This window comes from Cervus canadensis, chromosome 16 (assembly GCF_019320065.1).
Source record: "Cervus canadensis isolate Bull #8, Minnesota chromosome 16, ASM1932006v1, whole genome shotgun sequence".
Lineage (NCBI taxonomy): Eukaryota > Metazoa > Chordata > Mammalia > Artiodactyla > Cervidae > Cervus > Cervus canadensis.
The window spans coordinates 4,112,756-4,134,978 of record NC_057401.1 but is presented as its reverse complement, the minus strand read 5'-3'; the positions used below and the strand labels follow the sequence as shown (position 1 = coordinate 4,134,978).

The 22,223-nt window shown below is 50.7% G+C and overlaps 1 protein-coding gene across 1 annotated transcript in view; it reads right to left on the bottom strand.

Annotated features, from left to right (window-relative positions):
• The window catches only part of NEURL1B (neuralized E3 ubiquitin protein ligase 1B), a 44,460-nt gene that overhangs the window by 5,637 nt on the left and 16,600 nt on the right, over positions 1 to 22,223 (bottom strand). Inside the window, exons 2-3 of the mRNA XM_043488662.1 lie at positions 16,506 to 17,051; positions 1,884 to 2,603 (exon numbers count right to left, since the gene is read on the bottom strand). Coding sequence (XP_043344597.1) covers positions 1,884 to 2,603; positions 16,506 to 17,051 — 1,266 coding nt within the window. The remainder of the gene's footprint in view (positions 1 to 1,883; positions 2,604 to 16,505; positions 17,052 to 22,223) is intronic.

Below are 22,223 nucleotides of genomic sequence, written 5' to 3'. Positions count from 1 at the left end.
AAATGGCAACCCACTCTAGTATTCTTGCCTGAAGAATCCCATGGACAGAGGAGCCTGGTGGGCTACAGTCCATGAGGTCGCAAAGGGTCGGACACGACTGAGTGACTTCAGTTTCACTTTCACTTTCTCCAGCATTGCAGGTGGATTCTTTACCAGTGAAGGGCACATAACTCAAGCAAGGCCAACAAGCCCAAATTCTGTGATTTTCACTAGCACCACTAGGAAAGAAGAGACCCATTCCTTTAACAGAAAAGCCTGGTGCTGTAGGGTGTGCCTGAGAGTGAAGCCAACACCGAGGAAAGTAAAGCTGGAAAGAGAAGTAGATGGAGGATCCATCTGGATCCATTCTGGATCCATCCAGAATCTGGACTTTGAGATGGAATGAGAAGTAGAATCCTGATGACATACTTTCAACACCTAGATCCAGCTGTTCCTGAATCCATCCAATACACTCCCAGACTGCTACGGTATGTGGGTACTCCCCAAATTCCTTTTGCTTAGGGCACTGTGAGTGGGGTTTTGTTACTTGCAACTAGAAGACTCCTGACTAGTGTTCAACATGAATGGGTTTTCTTCCCTGAACTGTTGGTTCAGGAAATGATGGTTATTTCTGATGTGAAGAGACACACCCCGTCCTGTGCCCTACTAGAGGACTGATGGACAGATTACAGCACCAGGGCTGCTGTCAGATAGGGATGAGGAGGGCAAGTCTCTGGCCTCCAAATGCTGTTCTATCTTCTCCTCCTGCCTACTCAAAGGCTCATCCTGGTTCTCCTAGGGGTGCTGGGGAGGCGGAGAAGGACTCTAGGCTTAGTTCTTGCAAAGCCCCAGTGGGAACTCGGCAACTTAGTTCAGGCTGAAATGATGACTATGTCTGATGGTCCCTTAAACAAACCCCAAACCAACCAAATGACAACCACTGCCACCCTGTTCCTCCTCTGTCTTCAACTAAACAGTAAGTCACTGTCATTACTAATGCTACTTACTAAACATGCTGCATGTGGCAGGCGCCTGCTAAAAGCATTGTATGCACCTCATCATTTCATCCTCACAGCCGCACCATGCAGGTCATCGCTCCCTTTCTACACTGAATGCATCTTCATGGATAATGATACTGGTTTTACAGGGGTATCAGGAGGATAAAACTGAATGACGTGACATATGAAGCATTCATTGTTTCTGTCACTGTTTGGACTTCCTAAAACTCAAAAACAGAGCTATGCTCTCTGGAAGCCTTCCCTGACCACCAGCCCGGCTCCACCAAGCTGGAGAGAAGAGAAGCCCCTCTGCTGTAGCGAACATCACACTGTGCAAATCTCCATCTGGGTGCCCGAGAGGATGCGAGGAGGTCCAAGGGCTGTATCCAGTCCTCCGCCCTGCCCATCTTGGGAGCTCACGGATTGGCCCATAGCTGGAGGCGGAGTGCACTCCGTGTTTATGTGTGGCATGAATGAATGCAAAAATCAATCTCAAAATGTGGTGGTTCAAGCCTGCATCCTATTTTCTGTGGATGATGTTATTCTCATTTTCCTCTTTTAAATGTAGCTGTATTTTCTTTATCTCTGGCACGTAATATACTCTATATAATGTGAAAACATGCATATAATAAAGCATAATAATGGGGGGAAAAATTCCTAACACCAGCGGGTTACTTGGGTTGGTATGGACAGGGTGTGGTCCAGGGATGGGCATCCCCGGGGCCTTGGTTAGAAATGCATCTTCTGGGGGCCCACCTCTACTGAATCGGAAACTAAGTGGAGGCCAGACGGTTCTGCTGCGTGCTCAAGTCTGGAGGACTGCTGGCTGGGTTTCAGCGGCTGCTGGAGCTGACACCTATCCAGCGGCGCCGGGTTGCCCCGCGCACGCGCAGTCGGGGGACTCACCGAGGAGGCGCAGCTGGCCGGCGGCGCCGCCGCGCACGGCGAAGAAAGCCCAGAGCGCCTGCGTGGTGTCGACGCAGAGCAGGCGGCCGCGCGGGCGCCCGTTGACGCCCAGGAGCACGTCGCCGCCGGGTCGCAGCGTGAAGCTGAGCGCGTCGCCGCCGCTCGGCACCGGCCCGGCGCGCGCCACCACCCAGTACTCCTTGCGGTCGATGAGCGCGTCGGGGTCCGCGGGCAGCTCGGCAGGCCGGAGCCCGCCCGGGTCGCACGACGTGATGCCGAAGGCCAGCGCGCCGGGCGCCGCCAGCCCCGGGCGGCCCACTTCCACGAAGAGGCTCTCGCCGGGCCGCAGTGGGCGCTCGGAGAAGACGAGGGTGCGGCCGCCGTCGGGGCGCGGCGCGCAGGCCACCTTGCGGTCGAGCGACAGGCTCACGTCGGGCCCGCGCGTCGCGTGGAAGCGCAGGTCGGCCTCGAGCAGCGCCGGCGACGACGAGGGCCGCTGGCGCTCGCGGGGCCCGCACGGGATGGCGGCGGCCGCGTGGTCCGCGGGGGGCGGGCCTGGGGCGCGGCCCAGCGCCAGGTGGCCCAGCTTGGCCACCACCTGGTTGTTCTCGAGCTCGTTGTTGTCGAAGTTGGCCGCGTCGTGGCTGCTGGGCGGCAGGCAGGCGCTGAAGCGGGCCTGGCCTAGGCGCGCGGGCGTCAGCGTGTCGGCGAACCCGCTCTCTGCGCGAGGAGGGCAAAAGAAGGGCGGTGAGCGCGAGGGGAGCAAGGCAGGCCGTGACCTCCCCGCGCCCCACCCCACCCGGCCCGCCCTTTATTTTTCTGATTCCTTCCTGGGCTTATTTAAGATCTCCCGGTGCGCAGAATTGGATTAAGCATCGCTCCGAGCGCACTGGCATAATCGTATCTTTGGAATGTTCTGACTAGGCCCTTCCTCCCTTCCTCCTTTTCCTCGCATCCCTCCATCCTTTCCTCTCCCTCCTTTCTCTCTTCTACTTTCCCGCTTTGCAGTTTCTTCCTCCTCCCCCCATCCCCCCCCCACCCGAGGATTTTGAATATTTAAAAGGCGTTTCAAAATCTTTACTCTCTGCCTCCCCCAACGAGTACATAAGCTCCAAGGGAAGGAGCAAACCCTTGAGTTTGCGGCCTCACTCTGACAGGGTGTTACTTTAAGCTCCTTTTCACAGATTCTCATTTTGTCTCCTGCTACCTGTGAGGTGTGTACCGTTACCACCCACCATTCAGCAGAGAACCGAGCGGAGGCACACGGGCTAGGGAACGTGACCAAGGTCGCGTAGCAACTAGGTGACAAAGTCAGGCCTGGACCCCGGGGCTGCCAGGTTCCATGCTGCCTCTGAAAGAAGGCCTGCCCTCCTCACTGCTGTGTCTGCGGCAGGGAGCACGATACCTGGGTGCTATTCGAACTTTTAATGTGCAGGGTTTCTGCAAGAAAGGGACTCATTTTATAGAACAGGAAACCAAGGGGGAGTTTTTTGAAAGTCACAGTCATGAAAATATTTTTTGAGTAACTTAGTAATATGAAAAAATGCTCTTGATCTATATTAAGTAAAACAAATAAAAATAGTGTTTGTCATCCAGTTAATACAGGTCTTCATGTTTTGGTAGATTATTTGTTGATCATCTCCCCACCTACACTGTGGGTCCCTGGAGGGCAGTGTCTGTGACAGTCTATTTACCACCAAGTCTCAGGGCTTAGCAGAGTTGCTTGGCAGATGCCTTCATTATGATGTAGTATATTAGATGAGTAAGTGAATGAGGTCTCTGGAAGAGACTGACTGCCAGTCAATAACAGAGATATCAGGGAGAGAAAGAATTATTTTGAAATTGTTTTTGTGATAAAAAATATTCTTGTTAACAAGTAAATGAAGCAAGAAAAACTGTTTCTCAGACTTTTAAAACTGGACCACTCCAGCTAAGATTTTCTTAGCATTCTGTCATTTATATCACAGGAAAAAATATTTCTTTCTCTTTAGTATTTCAGATATTATAACAGTGAACATGATTTTCAAAAAGCATGCCCAAACCCCTGGTGAGAGCCTCATATGTTATTCCCTACCCCGACTCCCTCCATCACCAACTCAGTGGACATGAATTAGAGCAAACTCCGGGAGATGGTGACGGACAGGAAAGCCCAGTGTGCTGCAGTCCCTGGGGTCACAAGGAGTCAGACGTGACTGAGGGACTGAACAGCTCCCTCCATATACAGGGCAGAGACTGCAAACTGGCCATCCAAATTCTTGTGGTGGTTCACAGACCTGTCTGGCTGGCCTACTGGTGTTCTTTCTTGGTTTTGTTTTTTAAACTTGTTAATTTTGAAAAAATAAATGCATACAATTGATTATACAAAACATAGATAATCATTGCTTTTTACCCAGATTCAACAATTAGCATTCATGACCAATCTTGTTTCATTGATGCCCCCATCAGTTCTCCCTCCTATTATTATTTTGAAGCAAATCCTAGACAAGTCATTTTATCTTAAAAAATTTCAGTATGTCTATATCAAATTTAAAGACTTCTTGTCATATTGTGTGTGAGAATATGCTTTTTTCCCAGTTTGTTTGAAGATCCAAATAAAATCCACTCATTGTCATTCGTCTCTTTTCAGCTATGGATGTCTCTTCTTTTTTCCCCTTCTGTTGGTTTGTTAAATAAATCAACACTTGGTCTTTAAAAAAAAAAATTTTTTTTTTAAATTAGTGGGTAGGACTTGTGAGTCAAGATATTTTACTTTAAACTGGATTTGTAGCCACTTTTGGAAAATCAGTTCTGGTAATGCAAGGGTCTGAATTCCAGCATGTCACCAATGGGTGAAAGCTTGCTCCCTTTCCCCATGGCCCTGAGCTGGCCCCTTCACCCATCTCAGCTACTCGCTTGGGCTCTGTGAACATTTGAGTTTGTCTTGTGTTAGAGGATGCTTCCCCATAACATGAGGGAAGAAGAACGATTTCAGTTTGGTCCTTAGAAAAAGTATATATGTGTGCATGTGTCTCTGTCTGTCTGTCTGTACTACTATATGTGCAGAGGAAATCAAGGTATAGAAAACATAAAATGTTAATGGTTATTATTTCTCAGGTAGGTAAGGTTATGAGGAATTCAGATTTTTCTGTATTTTCCAGCTTTTCTACAGTAAACATGTATGCTACAAAGTTTTATCATCAAAACCCCCAATATTTTTAAAAATCAAGTTTTCAATTAATATTTAACAATGTGGGGAAATGCCTGTGATATTGGACAACAGAGAATACTAAACTGTATGATTTGGTTCTAATTATGTGGGAAATGTGTTCATGGGATGCATAGGAAGAAATGAAATACATAGAAATTTGAGGGTGATTGTCTCGGGTAGAAATTTGCTTCTTAAGTGTTTTTCAGATTTTCTCACTTTTCTTTAATGAACATATATTTATTTTCTGGGGCTTCCCTAGGGGCTGGTGGTAAGAAAATCCACCTGTTAATGTAGGAGACATGGGTTTGATCCCTGGGTTGGGGAGATCCCCTGGAAAAGGAATTGGCAACACACTCCAGTATTCTTGCCTGGGAAATCCCATGGACATCACAGTCACAGAAGAGTAGGACACGACTTAGTGACTAAAACAACAAAACAACTGATTTTGTAAAATCAGGGAAAAATGAGTTAAGAGCAGATGAACACAAGCAGTTGTTTTGAAAAGGCATTTAAGACACGGGGATGTTTTCGGGAGCCTCTTGGTGTAATGCATTTTCCTGGGGTTCCGAGCCCCACCACAGGCATCCTGTGAGGCCATGCCCAAAGCTCTTCCTCCTTGCCTCTAAGAGCGCCACAGAAGAGCCCGTTCTTCAGTACAGGGCCCTAATTAAGGTCACGGCCTGGAGGTAGGTACACTTAGGTTCAAGTCTTGGCTGCAGCCCTTCCTGACTACGTGACTTGAGGTAAGTCACTTCACCTCTTGGAATCTCAACTTTCTCAGCTTAAAATGGAATAATGGTGATACCTGCCCTCCACACTCCTACCCATGTTGTTACAGAGATTAAATTAGATGCTTTTGTAGAGTCCAGCAAAGCATGGCACAAAGTAAGTGCTCAAAACATGTTAATTATCATATTCCTTCAACATCTGTTAACAAAATGTATAGAGTGCTTGCCACGTGCCAAGCAGCGTGCTGGACCCTGGGCGAAGAGAACGAGCTGGCACGGAGCTCCCACTCCAGTGGGAGGGACAGACGGTAATGAAGCATCTGACAGAAAACTAACTCCTCTTCCAAACTGTGATGAGTGCCACCATCACAGGTGAGAGCTGCCATCACAATGCTCTGAAAAATGGGAACATGCCAGTAGGGGGTTTCGGAGACTCTAAGAGGCAAGGTGAATTACTCCAAGCCCCACAGCCAGGCAGTGACAGAACTGGTATTCTCTGAGTCTATCAAAGGTCAGAAGTGGGGCCTGAGAATGGGTCAGAACAGCCCTCTTGGAGCCAAGACACAAAGCCTGAGGGAATGGTGGCTGGGGTGTGGAGTGTGAGCATTCCAGAAGAAAACAGCATGTGTGAAGTCTGAGAGTGCAAGCTTGGTATTTTTCCAGGCTAGCATTACAGAGTGTGTGATAGCACTTAACCTCGGACCTGGCACACAGTGGTCCCTCAGAAACGCTGGGTCTCCTTGCTTTGTACAGGGAGCCAATTGTTGCTGAGTGAGACAGGCCCAAGATGGCAGAGTCCTGGCTTACGCCTGACGCTTGAGAATCTACCTATGAAAGATTCTCTGTAGAGAAGCAGACAGGTGTCTACAGGGAGAAATCCAGCCGCATCAAGAGGCCACCAAGGAAGCTTATCAAAACTGCCTGGCTCTAACCTGTGACTTGACTCCAAACCCACTCTCTCGACCTGGTGAAAGTATATACAGCCATTTACTTGAGCATCAGTCAGAAGCAACTCCATGCATTCATTCTTAGCAGTCCTTACCACTATCCCATGCAGGCACATTTCACAGTGGGAGAACACAGGCTTTTCGAGGTAGAGTGTTACTCAAGGTCACCTAGCCAAGGGTGACAGAAATGGGATTCCATCTCAGGCTATGTGACTCGTAAGCCAGGCTCCTTATGACTAGGAACACTGCCCCCCAAATGGAGCTATTCTTATTGTTCTTTGAGCTGCCCAGCACAGGGACTCAGTTCCAGGCCAAGTGGAGCTGTGGTCCCCAGGGGACCCGATTTCCCTGAGGAAGGGTCCAGCAAGCAGCCTCTCCCTCCACGGTCGTCCACCAAGCACCCCCACACAGCGGTCCCAGGTGGGGCAGATGGAGGCTGGATTAGCTGGGATGGTGCCCTGACTTCCCACTCTCTCTGGGCCGCCTCCAGGCCTGCTTCTGGTCTGCGATGGAGGTCAGTTCCTCCCCTTCTTCCTTGCTTTCTCAGGTCAACCATGTCTGGGCCTGGCAGTAAAGCAGAATTTATGCCACAAGAGAAACCATCTTTCTGTGAAGATGAAAAGGAGGACTGGAAGAAGCAGAGACAAGGGGCCATCCCTCAGCCACTTCAGCATCTCAGGACTGCCGTGGGGTGTGTCCTGGAGGCAGAAGTGACAGAATGTTCTGACAGAATGGATGCCGGGTGAGAAATCAAGCATGACTCTTGAATTTTGGACTAGCTCACCAAGTGGGTGGTGCCATCCACTGTGAGGGCTGTCTGAATGTGTTCCGTGTGGGAAGTCTCTTCGGACGCCACGAGGAGATGTGAGTGGGCAGGGCAAGTCTGGAGTTCAAGGGTGGTGTTAGGGCTGGCAATATGGATTTGGGAGCCAGCAGCTTAGACATGGGATTCAAGGGTCAGTGACAAGCTCAGATCATCTGGAGAAAGGGGAGATAAAAAGAAATACTTTGCTGACAAAGGTCTGTCTAGTCAAAACTATGGTTTTTCCAGTAGTCCTGTATGGATGTGAGAGTTGGACCATAAAGAGAGCTGAGCACCTAAGAATTGATGCTTTTGAACTGTGGTGTTGGAGAAGACTCATAGAGTCCCCTGGATTGCGAGGAGATCAAACCAGTCAATCCTAAAGGAAATCAGTCCTGAATGTTCATTGGAAGGACTGATGCTAAAGCTGAAACCAATACTTTAGCCACGTGATGCAAAGAACTGACTCATTGGAAAAGACCCCGATGCTGGGAAAGATTGAAGGCGGGAGAAGGGGACAACAGAGGTTGAGATGGTTGGATAGCATCACCAACTCAATGGACATGAGTTTGGGGGAACTCCAGCAGTTGGTGATGGAAGGGAAGCCTGGTGTGCTGCAGCCCATGGGGTTGCAAAGAGTTGGACACAACTAAGACTAAACTGAACTGAAAAAGAAATGGCCTTGCCTCAACTGTTAAATTCCACAGTTGTCTATGCACTTCTCTCCACGCACATTTAAGTAAGGTGGTGACTTAATAGTAAGAAGGAAAGAGAATGAGAGGGCCTAGGACAGAATCCTGGGGCTTTCAGCATGTGGGGCCAGGCAGGGAGGTGGAAGGAGAACCGGGAGCTTTGGAGGCCTGGGGCCAGACGCAGGCTGGCGAGGCGGGAGAGGTCACCTGGAGCAGGAGCGAGGCCTGGCGAGAGAATGGGGACGACTGCTCTGGGCTCGGCAGCATGAGGCCGAGGCCCGCTGAGCCGCGGGGACGGCTCTGCTGCAGCCGGATTTTGGTGCACGAGGGAGAGATTGCATAAGATGGGAGCGAGAAGGGTTTCTGGTGGTCCGCGAGCACTGGCTGCCCGTGTGTGACTGAGGCGGCTGGGACCACCTTTCTTCATAGCACCTGAAGGTGCCGTAAGCCAGGAGACGAAGCTGAAGGGCTCACATTGACCGAGATGGGGCGTGGGGTGAGTCAGGCCAGACTGGATCCGTGATGACTACGTGGGTAACCAGTAGAGATCAAGTGCTGAACCTCCTCAGGATCCATCCATTGCTGCACATACGACAGGGCCTCGGGAATCCAGGCAGGTGTCTTTGGTTTAACTTCAAGAGAAAGTCTTGTTGGCAGAACCTAAAAATTACAGGCTGCTACCTGCCCCATTGTTTGAATGGACGACACACCAGGCTACAGACCCACCATTTCTTGTCTCCCTCAGCTCCTAAGCAGGTTCAGTTTTACCTACAACTGCAGTCCTGGGCCAGTGCAGAAACAGCAGAAACTGTCTGGAAGCACAGCAGTGCAGAACAAACACGGTAGAAAAGGGGTTTGGGGCTTACCTCTTCCCCAGTTCTTAAATTGCCAGCTATACTTTCTATTGTTTGAATAGTAATCAGAAATCAGAGGGTGGTGTAAAGGTGATAATGTTTCCTTTCCTTTGGGATCTACTCATACTGTTTTGTACAATGTTAAAGAAAGTTGCTTTCTATTTGTGTCTTTTTAATTTCACATTCAACATTTTTTTTTTTTTTAATTAAATTTCACTAGGCTGAGCTGAAGCAGGGATTGGGAGGGGGTGGTATAGACAACACCTTTAAGAAAGTTTTGCTCTGAAGGAGGGCAGAGAAATGGTAGTAGCCAGTGGAAGAGATTGTCAAGGGCATTTTCTTTAAAGATGGGAGCTACCAGAACCCTGCGTGTGCTCACGGGGATGGTTCTGTGGAGAGGGAGCGGGAGGCTGAAGAAAGGGACAGATGGCCAGAGAATGTCCCTGAATGGGCAGAGGGGACAGGAGCAGAGCTCCTTCCACCAGGGGCACGGGAGGGCAGGCAGCAGGCAGGGTCTGGGCACTGAGCCTGGGCCTTTCTGGATGCCACCTTGCTGCCAACCAACGAAGGCTGGACAGGTCGACAGACAGACCCCGGCTGGTCCCTGGCCAGTGCTGGCTGCAGCCTCAGCTTCCCCTTGCAGTGTGGGGAGCCCTACCGCTGCCTCACAGGCCCGCGGGGAGGAGGGACGGCAGAGCTGTGGAAGGAGTAACCATGTGCCTCGTGCTGCACCCGGCACACAGTGGGCCTTCAGGGACCCCTAGTAGGACATGGCCACAGAGTGGCGATCCCACTCCTGACGCGGAAAGGAGAAGCCTTCAGGCCAGCCTGCCAAGCAGAGGCCTGACTGTGGGGGCGGGGCTGGGCGCTGGGCTGGGCTGTTTGTAAAGGGAACAGTAACTACCCAAGCCCATTGCTGTGAGCGGGTCCCCCTCAGGCTCTGGAGGAAGCCAGCAGCAGCCGCTCCTGCCAGCCTGATGCGGGTGCTCGCAGGTCCCACGCCAAGGCACCTCTCTGCGTCCCGGGCCACGCCCTATTATGCACCACAGCCACTGATGAGCTGGCAGGTCCCTGCCACTCTCTGGCCTCAGTTTCCTCATCTGCAGCATGGAGTGATGCACTCAGACCAGCAGGCCATGATTTAGATCGACAGGTTCATCTTTATCACATAATTTGTTCATTTGATAAAATCCTAGTGAACAGATACTGGCTGGAGAACCACCAACCATTAGGTGACCTTGGCCAAGTTATCCATCCATGCGGGGTCTGCGGATGGGGACAACACTGTGTCCTGTCTCACAGGGTTCTTGTGGGGTCTGGGAGACATCACCCAGCAAAGCCCTCAGCGTGGTGCCCGGCACAGGGGAAGTCCAGTAAGCTCACAGAAGGGCTCAAGGCTCTCAAGGTCGGTTCACGACTCCCACATAAAGCCGTTGGGCAGCTGCTGTTCCTGGCTTCTGGCATCCAGTCCCTGCTTCTTCTGGTCTCAGCACCAGCTTTTCTTTGGAGGGAACTTCTCCCCACCCCATTTCCACTCATTACCTTGAGCAGGGAGCCTTAACTTGGCCAGTCCCTCTATCTCATCCCTCTGGCCATGGAGATCAGCGAGGCCAGATCTTGAGATCGCAGCAGCTTTCCTGCTAGATTTGTTAAGTTCATGAGACATGGAACTGGAGATACTGGTGGCCTTGCCCCCTCCCCAAAGGGAAAGCCTGCTGGGGGATGACATAAAGACAGGGCAAGAGGGAAAGGCAGGTCAATATTCTGGGTGCTACTCCTCGGGCCCCTGCATTGAGCCAGGCTAACAAGCAGCTGCCTCCTGGAATTTGCAGTCCATGAGACATTAACTCCCTTTATTTTTGCTTGAGTGAGATTGAACCAGTTTTCATCTCTTGAAAGCAAAGGTTTCTGACAGCACAGTCTGCAATGCTGTGGCCTTGGGCTGGTGTCACATGTTCAGTCTGACCAGCATTCTGCCTCTGGGCAGAGGCCCTGACGTGGACCACTCCCAAGCTGCCCGGAAGAGGGACAGGGCCACCTCAGGACGGCATGAGGCCTATACTCCAGAGCCCGGGGAAGGGGCTTCTTCAGAGAAAAAGGGGCCAGGAGAGGGGGGACAGGTGTGCATGACTTGGCTGAACCTCCCTCTCCTGGGTCCCAGAACCGCTTGATTCAGTAGAAAGTAATTTGCTCCTTCTCTTTGGTCCAGAGGAGCATCCAGAGAAATCACAGGCTCTTGGGATGGACCACTCTGGGCCCCAGTAAGCCCATCCTGATCAGTGCCCCAGAGAATGTAACCCCAGCAGCCACAGGGCAGCCCTGGGGAAGAATGTATCCAGCAGTGCTGTCTGCATGGGGGTGACCCAGGTATCCATCAGTTAGGAAACATGGAACCAGACAGACGGACACTGATAAATCTTAAAATGGGGCACGTGAAAAAAGGAGAACAGTGTAAGACCCTTAGCATGATACCATCCACCTATGCATGCCAAACATACAAAATACCTCTATGTATTTTTTAAAAATACATGCTCAAGGACTTATGCCAGACATCAAGAGTGTTGCTTATCTGGGCAGGGGAAAGCGTGAGTGGGAGTCAGGATTGGAGATGAAGCAGAAAAGACAAAACAAGAGAAGGGGCTTCTGTGATGCTGCGGTGCCCTGAACTAGAGGTCTGAGGAACTCAGCCCAGCACCAGAAAGGGAGGAGGAACAGGGGCCCGTGCAGAGAGGGTCGCTGTGATCAGTCCTGGCTGCACCCGGGGATCACCCCAGGAGCCTTAGGAAACCTGGATGCCTGGAGCCAACCCCCAGGTTCTGATCTAATTGGTCTGGGTGCAGCCTGGGAAGTGGAGTTTTGAGAGCCATGACCCCCCGCCCCAAGGGGACCTCAATATGCAGCCAAGGCTGAGAACCACCAAACTAAAGGGAGATGCATCTGGGCTCTAGTCCTGGTTCTGTCACTCTCAAACCAAGATACTTCCCTTCTCCAAGCCCTCGATTGTTTATCTAGAAGGGCCTCAGTTATTTCCTCCGCCAGGGGATCTTCCTGACCCAGGGATCGAACCCGTGTCTCCTGTGTTTCCTGCATTGCAGGTGGATTCTTTACCCACTGAGCCATCAAGGAAGTCTTTCTAACATAAATCCACAGTGATGAGAGAACAGACTGTATGATTTCAGTACTTTTAGACCATGAAATTATTGTACTTTGTTTTATGTCCAGCGTCTCCTAGTATACAGTCTATGGGAACCTGAATAGAATTTGTATCCTGCTGTTGTGTGAAAGCTGTATAAATCTTAATTATGTTGAATCGGTTCATGGTGCTTTTCAAGTCTACTATTTCCTTCTACTTTTCTGTATATTCATTCTACTAATTTTTGAGAGCTTGATACTGAAACTCCAACTAAAAATCTTAATTTAGCTACTTAAAAATTAATTGTAATACATAGTGGAACTATAAAAATAAATAAAAAGGGGCTAAGTCACCCTATCTTGAGGAAAGACTGAACCTCACAAGAGGGGGTACCCCAGGGTCCGGCCACAGAGAGGCAGTGCTCTCTGCTGCAGCTGGACCCCTTTGCAGGATGCTGGGCTGAAAGCGCAATTACAGCATGTAAAAGAAACAGGCAAGGACTATGAATCCCTTTTTATTTCTGAGAATTAATTTTGGCTCAAGATTCAGGGTGAATACAGTGCACCCCATCCCTCAGATGGGGAGGACGCTTCCCAGATGAGGGCTGCCAGATAAAGTATAGGAAGCAAAGTTACATTTGAATTTCAGATAAACAACGAATTCTTCTCTCCCCAGTTTTCTATAATAAACTATATGGGAAAAGAATCTGAAAAAGGACGGATATATGTATAACTGAATCACTCCTGTACACTTGTTGTAAATCAACTATACTCCAAAATAAAAATTAAAAAACCAAATTCTAAGTATGCCCCAAATATTGCATGGGATATACTTAAGGAAATTATTCATCGTTTTTGTGAAATTCAAGTGTAACTGGGCATCCTAAACCTGACAGCCTTACCCAGATGCTGCTGTAGCTTGTTGGTGTTGAGGCTCTATCCAGTGGGACCTGAGAGAGGGAGGGAGGGACAGATGGATGGTCCTACACTTGAGTCGTGTCTGACTCTTTGTGACTCCATGGACCATAGCCTGCCAGGCTCCTCTGTCTGGGATCGTCCCTGCAAGAATACTGAAGTGGGTTGCCACTTCCCTCACCAGGGGATCTCTGGACCTGGGGTTTGAACCTGTGTCTCCTGCATTGCAGGCAGGTTCTTTACTACTAGCGCCACCTGAAGGAGGGATGCGGGGTCCCTATTCTGGAGTTTTACAGCTAAGACCCTAAAGGAACTGTGTTAACCTTCTTGTTCCTCATGAGGAAAAGGAGGCCAGAGGAATTTGCTTGATACGAACATCAGCCACCTCTTATTTATCCAGGTGGTACAGTGGACACCACTCTCAGAAGCCCAGTTCTTCCAGGAATTGGGAGGGAGGGACCCCACTTATGGTGGGATTTCTGTGGTTCTCATGCTTTGCTGGCAACAGCAGAGCACCTACTGCCTGGACTCAAACCATAGAAAATCATGACTACTTTGCTTCCTTATTTTTATTATAATTTTTTTTTCTGATTATAAATCATTGTTGATAACTTGGGAGAGGAGAAAAAAACCCCATAACCCCTTCACCCTGATATAACCAATGTCAATTTTCTCTTTCCCTGGGAAGGAAACATTTATTGAGCCTTGATCACATGTCAGTAAGTTCTCCATTATCTTATATAACCTTCAGAAAGGAAAATAACTTTATTGCCCTTTCTGCTTGTAAAAGCAATATCAGCCCTTTCTGTATATATTAAAAAGATAACTCAGAGAGCTATAAAGAAGGAAGTGAGATTCACCTATGCTCCCTTCACCCGTGGATGGCATTCTTTCCGATCTCATCTTTCCTCCCGCGTGTCATTGTGAACATCGTCCCACACCAGTGCTAGGTGTTCCACACCAACCACCCACCGCGGGCGCTACTGGCAGATCAGAAAATGGAGGCTCCTGTCTGCCCCCGACACTGACGCTCCACGGCCCTTTCCTTTCCTCCAAGGGGAGTGGGGTGCTGGAGAGGTTCAGCAAAGGCTTGTTAAATGAACAAACGAACGAGGCAGGGAGGCAAGAGTCCATGACTCCTCACAGGTCTGTTCAGTTCATAAAGTCATCAGTAGAGGCTGCTTCCAATTTGTATTTTTTAAAAAAAATCCTAATCCACTTGTGCTGATTATGGAGTGGCTGTGATGTCTCGGCTGGTACTGAGACTTGGGCTGTCTGAAGGAGCAGGTGAATGAGGCCCGATTGTTTCCCCGCTCTATAGGAATAAAGAGCTTCAAAAAACAGTGACAGGGGGTCTAGAGGACCCCCTGCTTTTAGAAACCTGCATTTCTTGCGGGTAAAATACCAGAAACTTCCATGGAAAAGAGCATGGGGGAATACGGTTAAAATGCATGAGTAAGACCCCAGCTTGGAGGATGGGTAGCTATTTATAATTTGGTCTGCCTAAGCCTGGATTTCAGACACATGCCTCAGCCACCGTGCAGACGGGCAGATTCCCATTTCTTAGCTATTATTTCTTGAGGGCCTTCCACGTGCCAGGCGTCATGCGGTATCCCTTTCATACACCATCTCATGTTCCCCTGCCAACACTCCCATGAGGTAGGTACTATCGTGAACTCATTTTACAGATGAAGAAACTGAGGTACAGAGAGGTTTGGTCACCTGGCCAAGGCCACAGAGCTGGCAAGTGGAGAGCCAGGTGTGGAGCAGAGATCCATGTGACTCCCATCCCTCTGCTCCTAGCACTCAGTTCTGCTGCCTTTCTTCTGGGGAGTTGGGGGCCCGAATGCATGCATCTCCCCTCCCTGCCCAATGGTGGTGTGGGCAGTGGCGGTGGCAGCAAGGAGCCCAGGGCCAGGGTTTTCCCTCAAGATGCAGGGCGGAAAGACCAGAAACCGCCCAGACATGCAGATATACAAACTGTACTCCATTCAAATCAAGGAATACTCCTGGGCAATGAAAAAGGAACACATTTCTGATATAGTAACAACATGGACGAATCTCAAAGATCTTGTGCTGAGATTAAGGAGCCAGACACAAATGCATATACTGCATGATTCCATTTATGTGATGGTCAAGTAGTGGTGCAATAATCTATGGTGAAAAACCGAACAGTGGCTGCCCTGGGGACAGCCAGGGGAGCTGAACAGGGGAGCGGGGGGCTGCCTTAAAGGGGCAGGCAGCAACTTGGCTTATGGTGTACGGTGTATAACTCCATCAAAACTCATACTTCAGATCTGTGCATTCATTGTAGGTAAATACATACAGGGCTGTGTCCCCTGAGAAACCTGCTCTTCTTTTTCTCCCCCAGAAGTGGAGGCTGGGCTGCTCACGTGCAACCTGAGTTCAAGAGCTAATGCCACAAACAGAAAGCAGGCCAGGGGCTGCCAGGGGCTGCCAGGGGCTGGGGGGAAGTGAGGATGGGAATGGCAGCTTAACGGGTATGGATTTCTCTTTGCAGTGATGAAAATGTTTTGGAACTAAACAGAGGTGATGGTTGCCAACAGAATGCCACAAAACTGTACACTTTACTTTTGTGTTATGGGAATTTTACCTCAATTTTTAAAAAGTTTAAAGAGAGAAATAGGGTCTTAAGAGCAACAGACTTGTATCCCACGAGTTCTCACCATCAGGATCTCAGAATTAGTCATTCCTCCTTTGTGAGAGACAGGGCCACACTTACCTGCCTGCATCCCCAGTGGACCCTGACCCCCTTAGCCATGGACCTTGATATGATACCTACTGTCCATGGCCTGGGCAGTGTAGCTACTAGAAGATTAGGTCATGGGTTTGAGTGCTGAGTGAGGAAGTGGATTGTGAGTGAATGAATGAGCAAATGCATAAACAGATATGTGAATGAGTGAATGTATGAATGAGTGAGCAGAAGAATAAATGCTTGCATGAATGAATGAACAAACAAGTGAGCAAAGGAGTGAAGGGACTCAAACAGGGACGGATGAAAGGATGAGTGAGTGAGTGAGCACACAACTGCGTGAAGGAGCAGGTGAGGGGACCTGGACGGACTGTGGACTCTGGACCACACCCGTGTGCATGCCCATCCAGGTTCTGCAGGGCAAATCATTTACTCACTCCGGGCCTCAGTCTCCCCATCGGTAATACGGGGGTGGTGGGTTGTTGCCAAAGATAAACGAGTGGAAATGTGTCAACTGCTTAGAAGACGCCTGGCAAAGGGAGCCCTGGGTATTCGTGAATGTTAAAGAAACACACCCTCATGCGCACCAGGACCCACTCCCTGGTCCCGGCAGGGCCACCCTATCTCCCTTCCGGTGGGGACCGCGACCTACCGAGGAGCTGCACCTCGTCGGTGATGCCGTAGACGTCGATGAGCGCCCAGAGCGGGCCGCCCACCGCCACGCCGCAATGGAAGAGCACCGGCTCGCCGTCGTTGACGCTGTAGAAGACGCGGCCGTGGCGGTCCGCCCAATAGGCCAGCACCGTGTCGCGCAGCGCCAGGTTCTCGGGCAGCGCCTTGGCCCAGTAGCCGGGCCGCGTGACCAGGTCGGGACAGGCGTACTTGGGGATGTCCTGGGCACTCATGAGCGACGGGTCGTGCGCCGTGAAGCCGAAGCGCAGCGCCCCGCTCCAGCCCGGGCGCACGGCCACCAGGCGCAGCCGCACCTGCTCGTACAGTCGGATGGGCCGCTGCGTGAACGTGACCCCGTTGCAGAAGCTGTTGCGCCGCGTGGCTCGGCGCGAGTGGCCGTCTAGCCGCACGTTCTTGCCCTTGGCCTGCGCGTGGAAGCGCGGCGCCTCGCCCAGCACCGGGCGCCGCTCCGGGCCGGGGCCGCAGCAAGGCCGGGTGGCCAGGAGGCGCGCCGGCGGGCTGGACTCTGCGGGAAGAGACAGACAGGAGGGTTAGGCCCCCTGGCGACATTGAGGCCCCGATTTGTCTTTTAATAGTCACGTCCGTTTTTAAGTTCCATCTTAATTTGACCTGTAATCGCAAGTTTCAGTCACTCCAAACTGCCCAAGACTGCTACAGCAAACTCACTCTGCCCGCTTCACAGATGAGCGGAGAGCAAGGTTTAGTGTCTTTATGTCCGACCAGTGAAGCACTGTTCAGAGCCGTTTCACTCGCAGACAGGCCAACACCAGTGAGCTTGTCAGGACAGCCAGGGTGGGGCCAACTGACTGTTCTGTCCCCATCAAAACCCTCCACATCTAGAAAGTGTGTGAAAGTCGCTCAGTCGTGTCCGACTCTTTGCGACCCCATGGACTATACAGTCCATGGAATTCTCCAGGCCAGAACATGGAGTGAGTAACTGTTCCCTTCTCCAGGGAATTTTCCCAACCCAGGGATTGAACCCAGGTCTCCCATATTGCAGGTGGATTCTTTACCAGCGGAGCCACTAGGGAAAGCCACTTCTAGAGGCTTCCTCCAAAAGCCACTTCTGGACTGCAAAGTCCCTCTAAAAGGCGACAGCAACCTTGGATTCTTGAGGAGTAGTGGAAGGTCTTTGGCTGCTTTTCTCTGTATAATTTTTATTAAAAAGGCAATTTGGGTGCCCTCTTGGGATCCCCAGTACAGCCTGGAATCTCAGTTCTCTGGCACTTCCTGGTTGTGTGACACACAGCAGCCCCAAATCACTTCTCTAGCCTGTTTCCTTGCCTGTAAAATGGGAACATCGGCTTAACTCACACAGCTGAAAGATCATGTGGGTGAGTTCCGAGAAGACTGCCTGGCACAGAGCATGTGTTCAATAGACAGCTAATAACACGATGATAATACTGAGTTCCAAAGGACACCCGAGCCGGAATTCCGACTTCTCCTCCCCCTCACCCACAAAAGAGGAAGGCATTCTTTATTAGCAAGGCTGGCTTTTCTAGAACATACACCTTTCATAATACATTTCTATGGGGATTGTGCCCTGAAGGCCCTGGAGAAACTTGGGACAGTCTCCTTACAAAGGATCTGGTTGGTGGCCACAGCCTGGGGTGACCCGGTCTGGAGGTGGGTGCATTGTCCTTCCCAGCTTTCCTCCTCCACCAGGGGGGCAATTCCTGGGAGGCTCCTGGGAAGTAGCCAGGTGGGTAATTACTGCACAAGTCCCTGGCGCTCGCTCACAACAGCAGCTGAGGACAATTTTCATGGCAAAGGCCCACAACTCACAGGCAGCCCCTGGCACACAACGGTCTGTAGAATGGCGACCCCGGGAAATGAGCCCACTGCAGGATCACTCCTCCCACACCAGCCCTGGGGTTCACTGTGCTCTGGGGACATCATGGGGTTCAATTAACACTGAGGCTATGGGGAGTGAGGACAGGAGAAAATGAAGAGGGAAAGGCAATGACAATGCAGGCACACCATGGCCCGAGGGACCGAGGGACCGAGGCCCCAGTCACCGAGGTAGGAGTTCCTGCTGGAGACCCTTCTCCAGATACAAGCCACTGACCCATGGAAGGCAAGTAGCAAGCAGTTAAGCCAAGAGCAAATAAGAAAAAATAACCCTCATGGGACTTCAGTCATTCATCCATTCAGCAGATGTTTAGCGGGCACCAAGAAAGTGCCAGGTGCCACGTTAGGCCCTGGAAATACAGCTGTCACCAAGACTGATAATGTTCCCACTCGGGCAGTGCTGTCATTCCAGTGGGCAAAGTAAGACGATAAACAAAACACACCTGGTGGGATGCAGTCAAAGGAGGGGCAGAAAGGAGTGTTGTCTAGACAGGAGTTTTCAGGGAGGGCCTCTCTGATGAGTGACTTTTTTTTCTAATTTTTTGGTCATACCTTGCAGCATGTGCGATCCTAGTTTTCTGACCTGGGATGGGACCCGCACCCCTTCCGTGTGGAGTCTTAACCACTGGATCAGCGTGGGGTCACTCTGAGGAGTGACTTGCGCAGACCCGAAGGTGAAGGTATTTTGGGGAAAAGCATTCCAGGCAGGGTAACTCCCAGTGCACAGGCCCTGAGGTGGGAATGTGCTCGTGTGGGTGGGACAGTGTCAGCAGGTTAGGTGTGGAAGGAAATGACGGCAGAGCTGGAATGGTGGGGACGGGGGGTGGGTGGGGTGGGAAGGAGCCTACGGTTGTGGTTTGCTTTTTCTTTCACCATTTCACCCTGAGTGAGATGGGACATTTTTGGAGATTTAGAGCAATGGCACCCGACTCCAGGGCTCTTGCCTGGAAAATCCCGTGGACGGAGGAGCCTGGTGGGCTGTGGTCCATGGGGTTGCTAGGAGTCGGACACGACTGAGCGACTTCACTTTCACTTTTGACTTTCACGCATTGGAGAAGGAAATGGCAACCCACTCCAGTGTTCTTGCCTGGAGAACCCCAGGGACGGGGGAGCCTGGTGGGCTGCTGTCTATGGGGTTTCACAGAGTTGGACACGACTGAAGTGACTCAGCAGCAGCAGCAGAGCAAAGACATGGTAGGAAAGTTCAGGCCACAGGGTGGAGAGTAGACTGTTAATGGGGGGTGGGAGGGTGGGCTGGGGTCTGGGCAAGGAAGCTAGGGGCTAGGACAAGGCTGTGGGATTCCTCCAGGGTAGAGATGGTGGTGCCTCAAATTTGGGGCGGGGAGCTGTGAGTAAAGGTGGGGAGAAGAGGTCTGATTCTGGATATGTTTTGAAGGTAGTAGAGATTTGGAGGTTTTAGTTTTTCATGAGAGAAATAAAAAACATTCAACACACAGTCGGCCCTCTGTGTCTTCCGGCTCTGTGTCACTGAATTCACCCAACCGTGGATTGAAAATATTCAGGGGAAACAGATTCCAGAAAATTCCAAAAACCGAAACTTGAATTTGCTGTGAACCGGGAACTACTTACATAGCATTTGCATTGTATTTACAACTATTTACATAGCATTTACATTGTATTAGGTATTATAAGTAATCTAGAGATGATTTAAAGGATAAGGAACTAAGCGTGTAGGTTATATGCAAATACTACACCATTTTATATAAATGACTTGGGCATCGGAGTTGGGGTATCTGTGGGGGGTCCTGGAACTAATCCTCCTGCCCCCAGGATACTGAGGAATGACCGTATTTGCTTTGGATGTTTAAGCTGTATACAATAAATACAGCTTAAACTATATTTTAAAAGTATACAAAATTTTTAAAAAGGCGTCTTGGTTCTATGACAGATACTGGAAGTGGCAAGGAAAGGTTGGGTGATACCAGGCGTGGACCCTGGAAAGCAGGGGCTTGTCTATTTCATCTGTGATTCCAGTGCCCAGCCAAGGCCTGGCACACATCAGGTACTTGATAAATGCCAGCTGCTGCCTTTATTATAGTTGGAGCAGACTTTGGAGAGCATCTCCTCGAATAAGTCCATTTTGCAGATGAAAAAATGGGTCCACAGAGGGAGAAGGAACCCGCCCAATCTCAAGGTCACTAAGGGCCTGGGCAGGAACCCCTTCCTTGGGTTCTTCTAGCCGACTACCCCTGACACAGGGAGGCAGAATGTCAGCGGTCACTTCCACCCAAGGAGGGTAAGGAGAGCCCTGGGCAGGGGTGGGGAGGTGCTGGCCAGGCACCACCTCCCACAGGCCCCGGGCCATCGTGAAGGAGGTCCAGGTTTCGCAGCTCCCACAGCAGGGTAGCCCTGTGGGCACAGGCTGCTCCTCCCTCCTCCTCCAGAGGGAGGAGAGATCTAGCTTCTCTCCAACTAGTGGGTTGATCCCACCCCAACTCAGAAACTGGGGTGTGCCTCAAGTCTGGCCAATCAGATCACTGTAAACTTCTCAGGTCGGGGTGCCCTCTTTTGCTTATAAGCCAGGTTGAGCTAGGTTTTTGATACTTGCAAACAAAACTGTCCTGACTGATAGTTACCATGTATTCAATAACCTTGTATGGAATACCAACTTTGGCCTGGCTACTTGCCATGCATTTCCTCATTTAATCTTTATAATAACCCTTTGAGGTAAGGACGACCATCAACCCCATTATGCAGATGAAGACATGGAGTTTCAGAGAGGTTGAGTTATTTGCCTAAAGCCACACAGCTGGCTTAGCTAAAGGCAGAGCTGCGACTGAAGCTACGTTTGTGTGACCTCCATCGGCCTTTTTAGCTATTTTTACCATATTCTCTCTGCCCTTTAGGAATCAACACAGGATAGACAGAATGACTGAGCTGTAGATCCCTGATGTAGAGAGGGAAGCAAGAAACCACCTATTGATTCCTTGTACCCTTAGGTGGCTCTGCTAAGCATTGGACAGGTATATGAGGGCAGCAGGCAAGATGCTCACTCCATTATTCATGCACCCATCCATCCACCTATCCATCCATCCATCCGTCCGTCCATCCAGTCATCCTTCCATCTACCTATCCATCCATCCTTCCATACATACATCGTTCACCTTCTTATCCATCCATCCAAAAATCCTTCCACCCATCTATCCAACCATCCACCCATCCATCAATGCATTCATCTATCCATTCATTCATCCATCTGTCCATCATCCATCCATCATCCACCCATCTATCCATCTTTTCTGAAGATATATCTGCTGCTGTGAAGACTGAGGGAGCTCAGTTGAGGATACAATCCTGCCCTTGTGGAGGTCTGAGTCTTTCCATGGAAGAGAAGACATACAGGTGAATAGACATGAACATTCGGAACCAATAATAACAATAGAGACCATGTTAGGCATTGGCACTGAGGGGCTATCAGGCCCAGAGGAGATCCCAGATTTAGCCAGGGGCTGGGGGGCAGGGGGTGATGCCCACGGAGCCAGGTGTTAAGGGAGGGCAGGCAGTAGGGGCAGAGGTCGGGCAAGCTGGACCCGGAAGGAAGGTTTAGTCCTATGGAAGATGTGGCAGACAGCGTCTGAGGGTGGGCAGCCACTGCTTTGCAGGGGTGAGGGCTGAGGAGTGAGGGCGCGGTCAACGTCACGGGGACCAGATGGGAAGGCCCTGAACGCCCGCCAGGGAGGCTCAGAGTACACAGCATGGGCAGAGGGAGCCACAGGCTTCCGGCAGAGCAGGCCAGCCCTGTCTGATAGGGAGGGTCCCTGAGGCGGCAAGGAGGGTGCACACAGGGCCAGGCTGCGGGCCATCT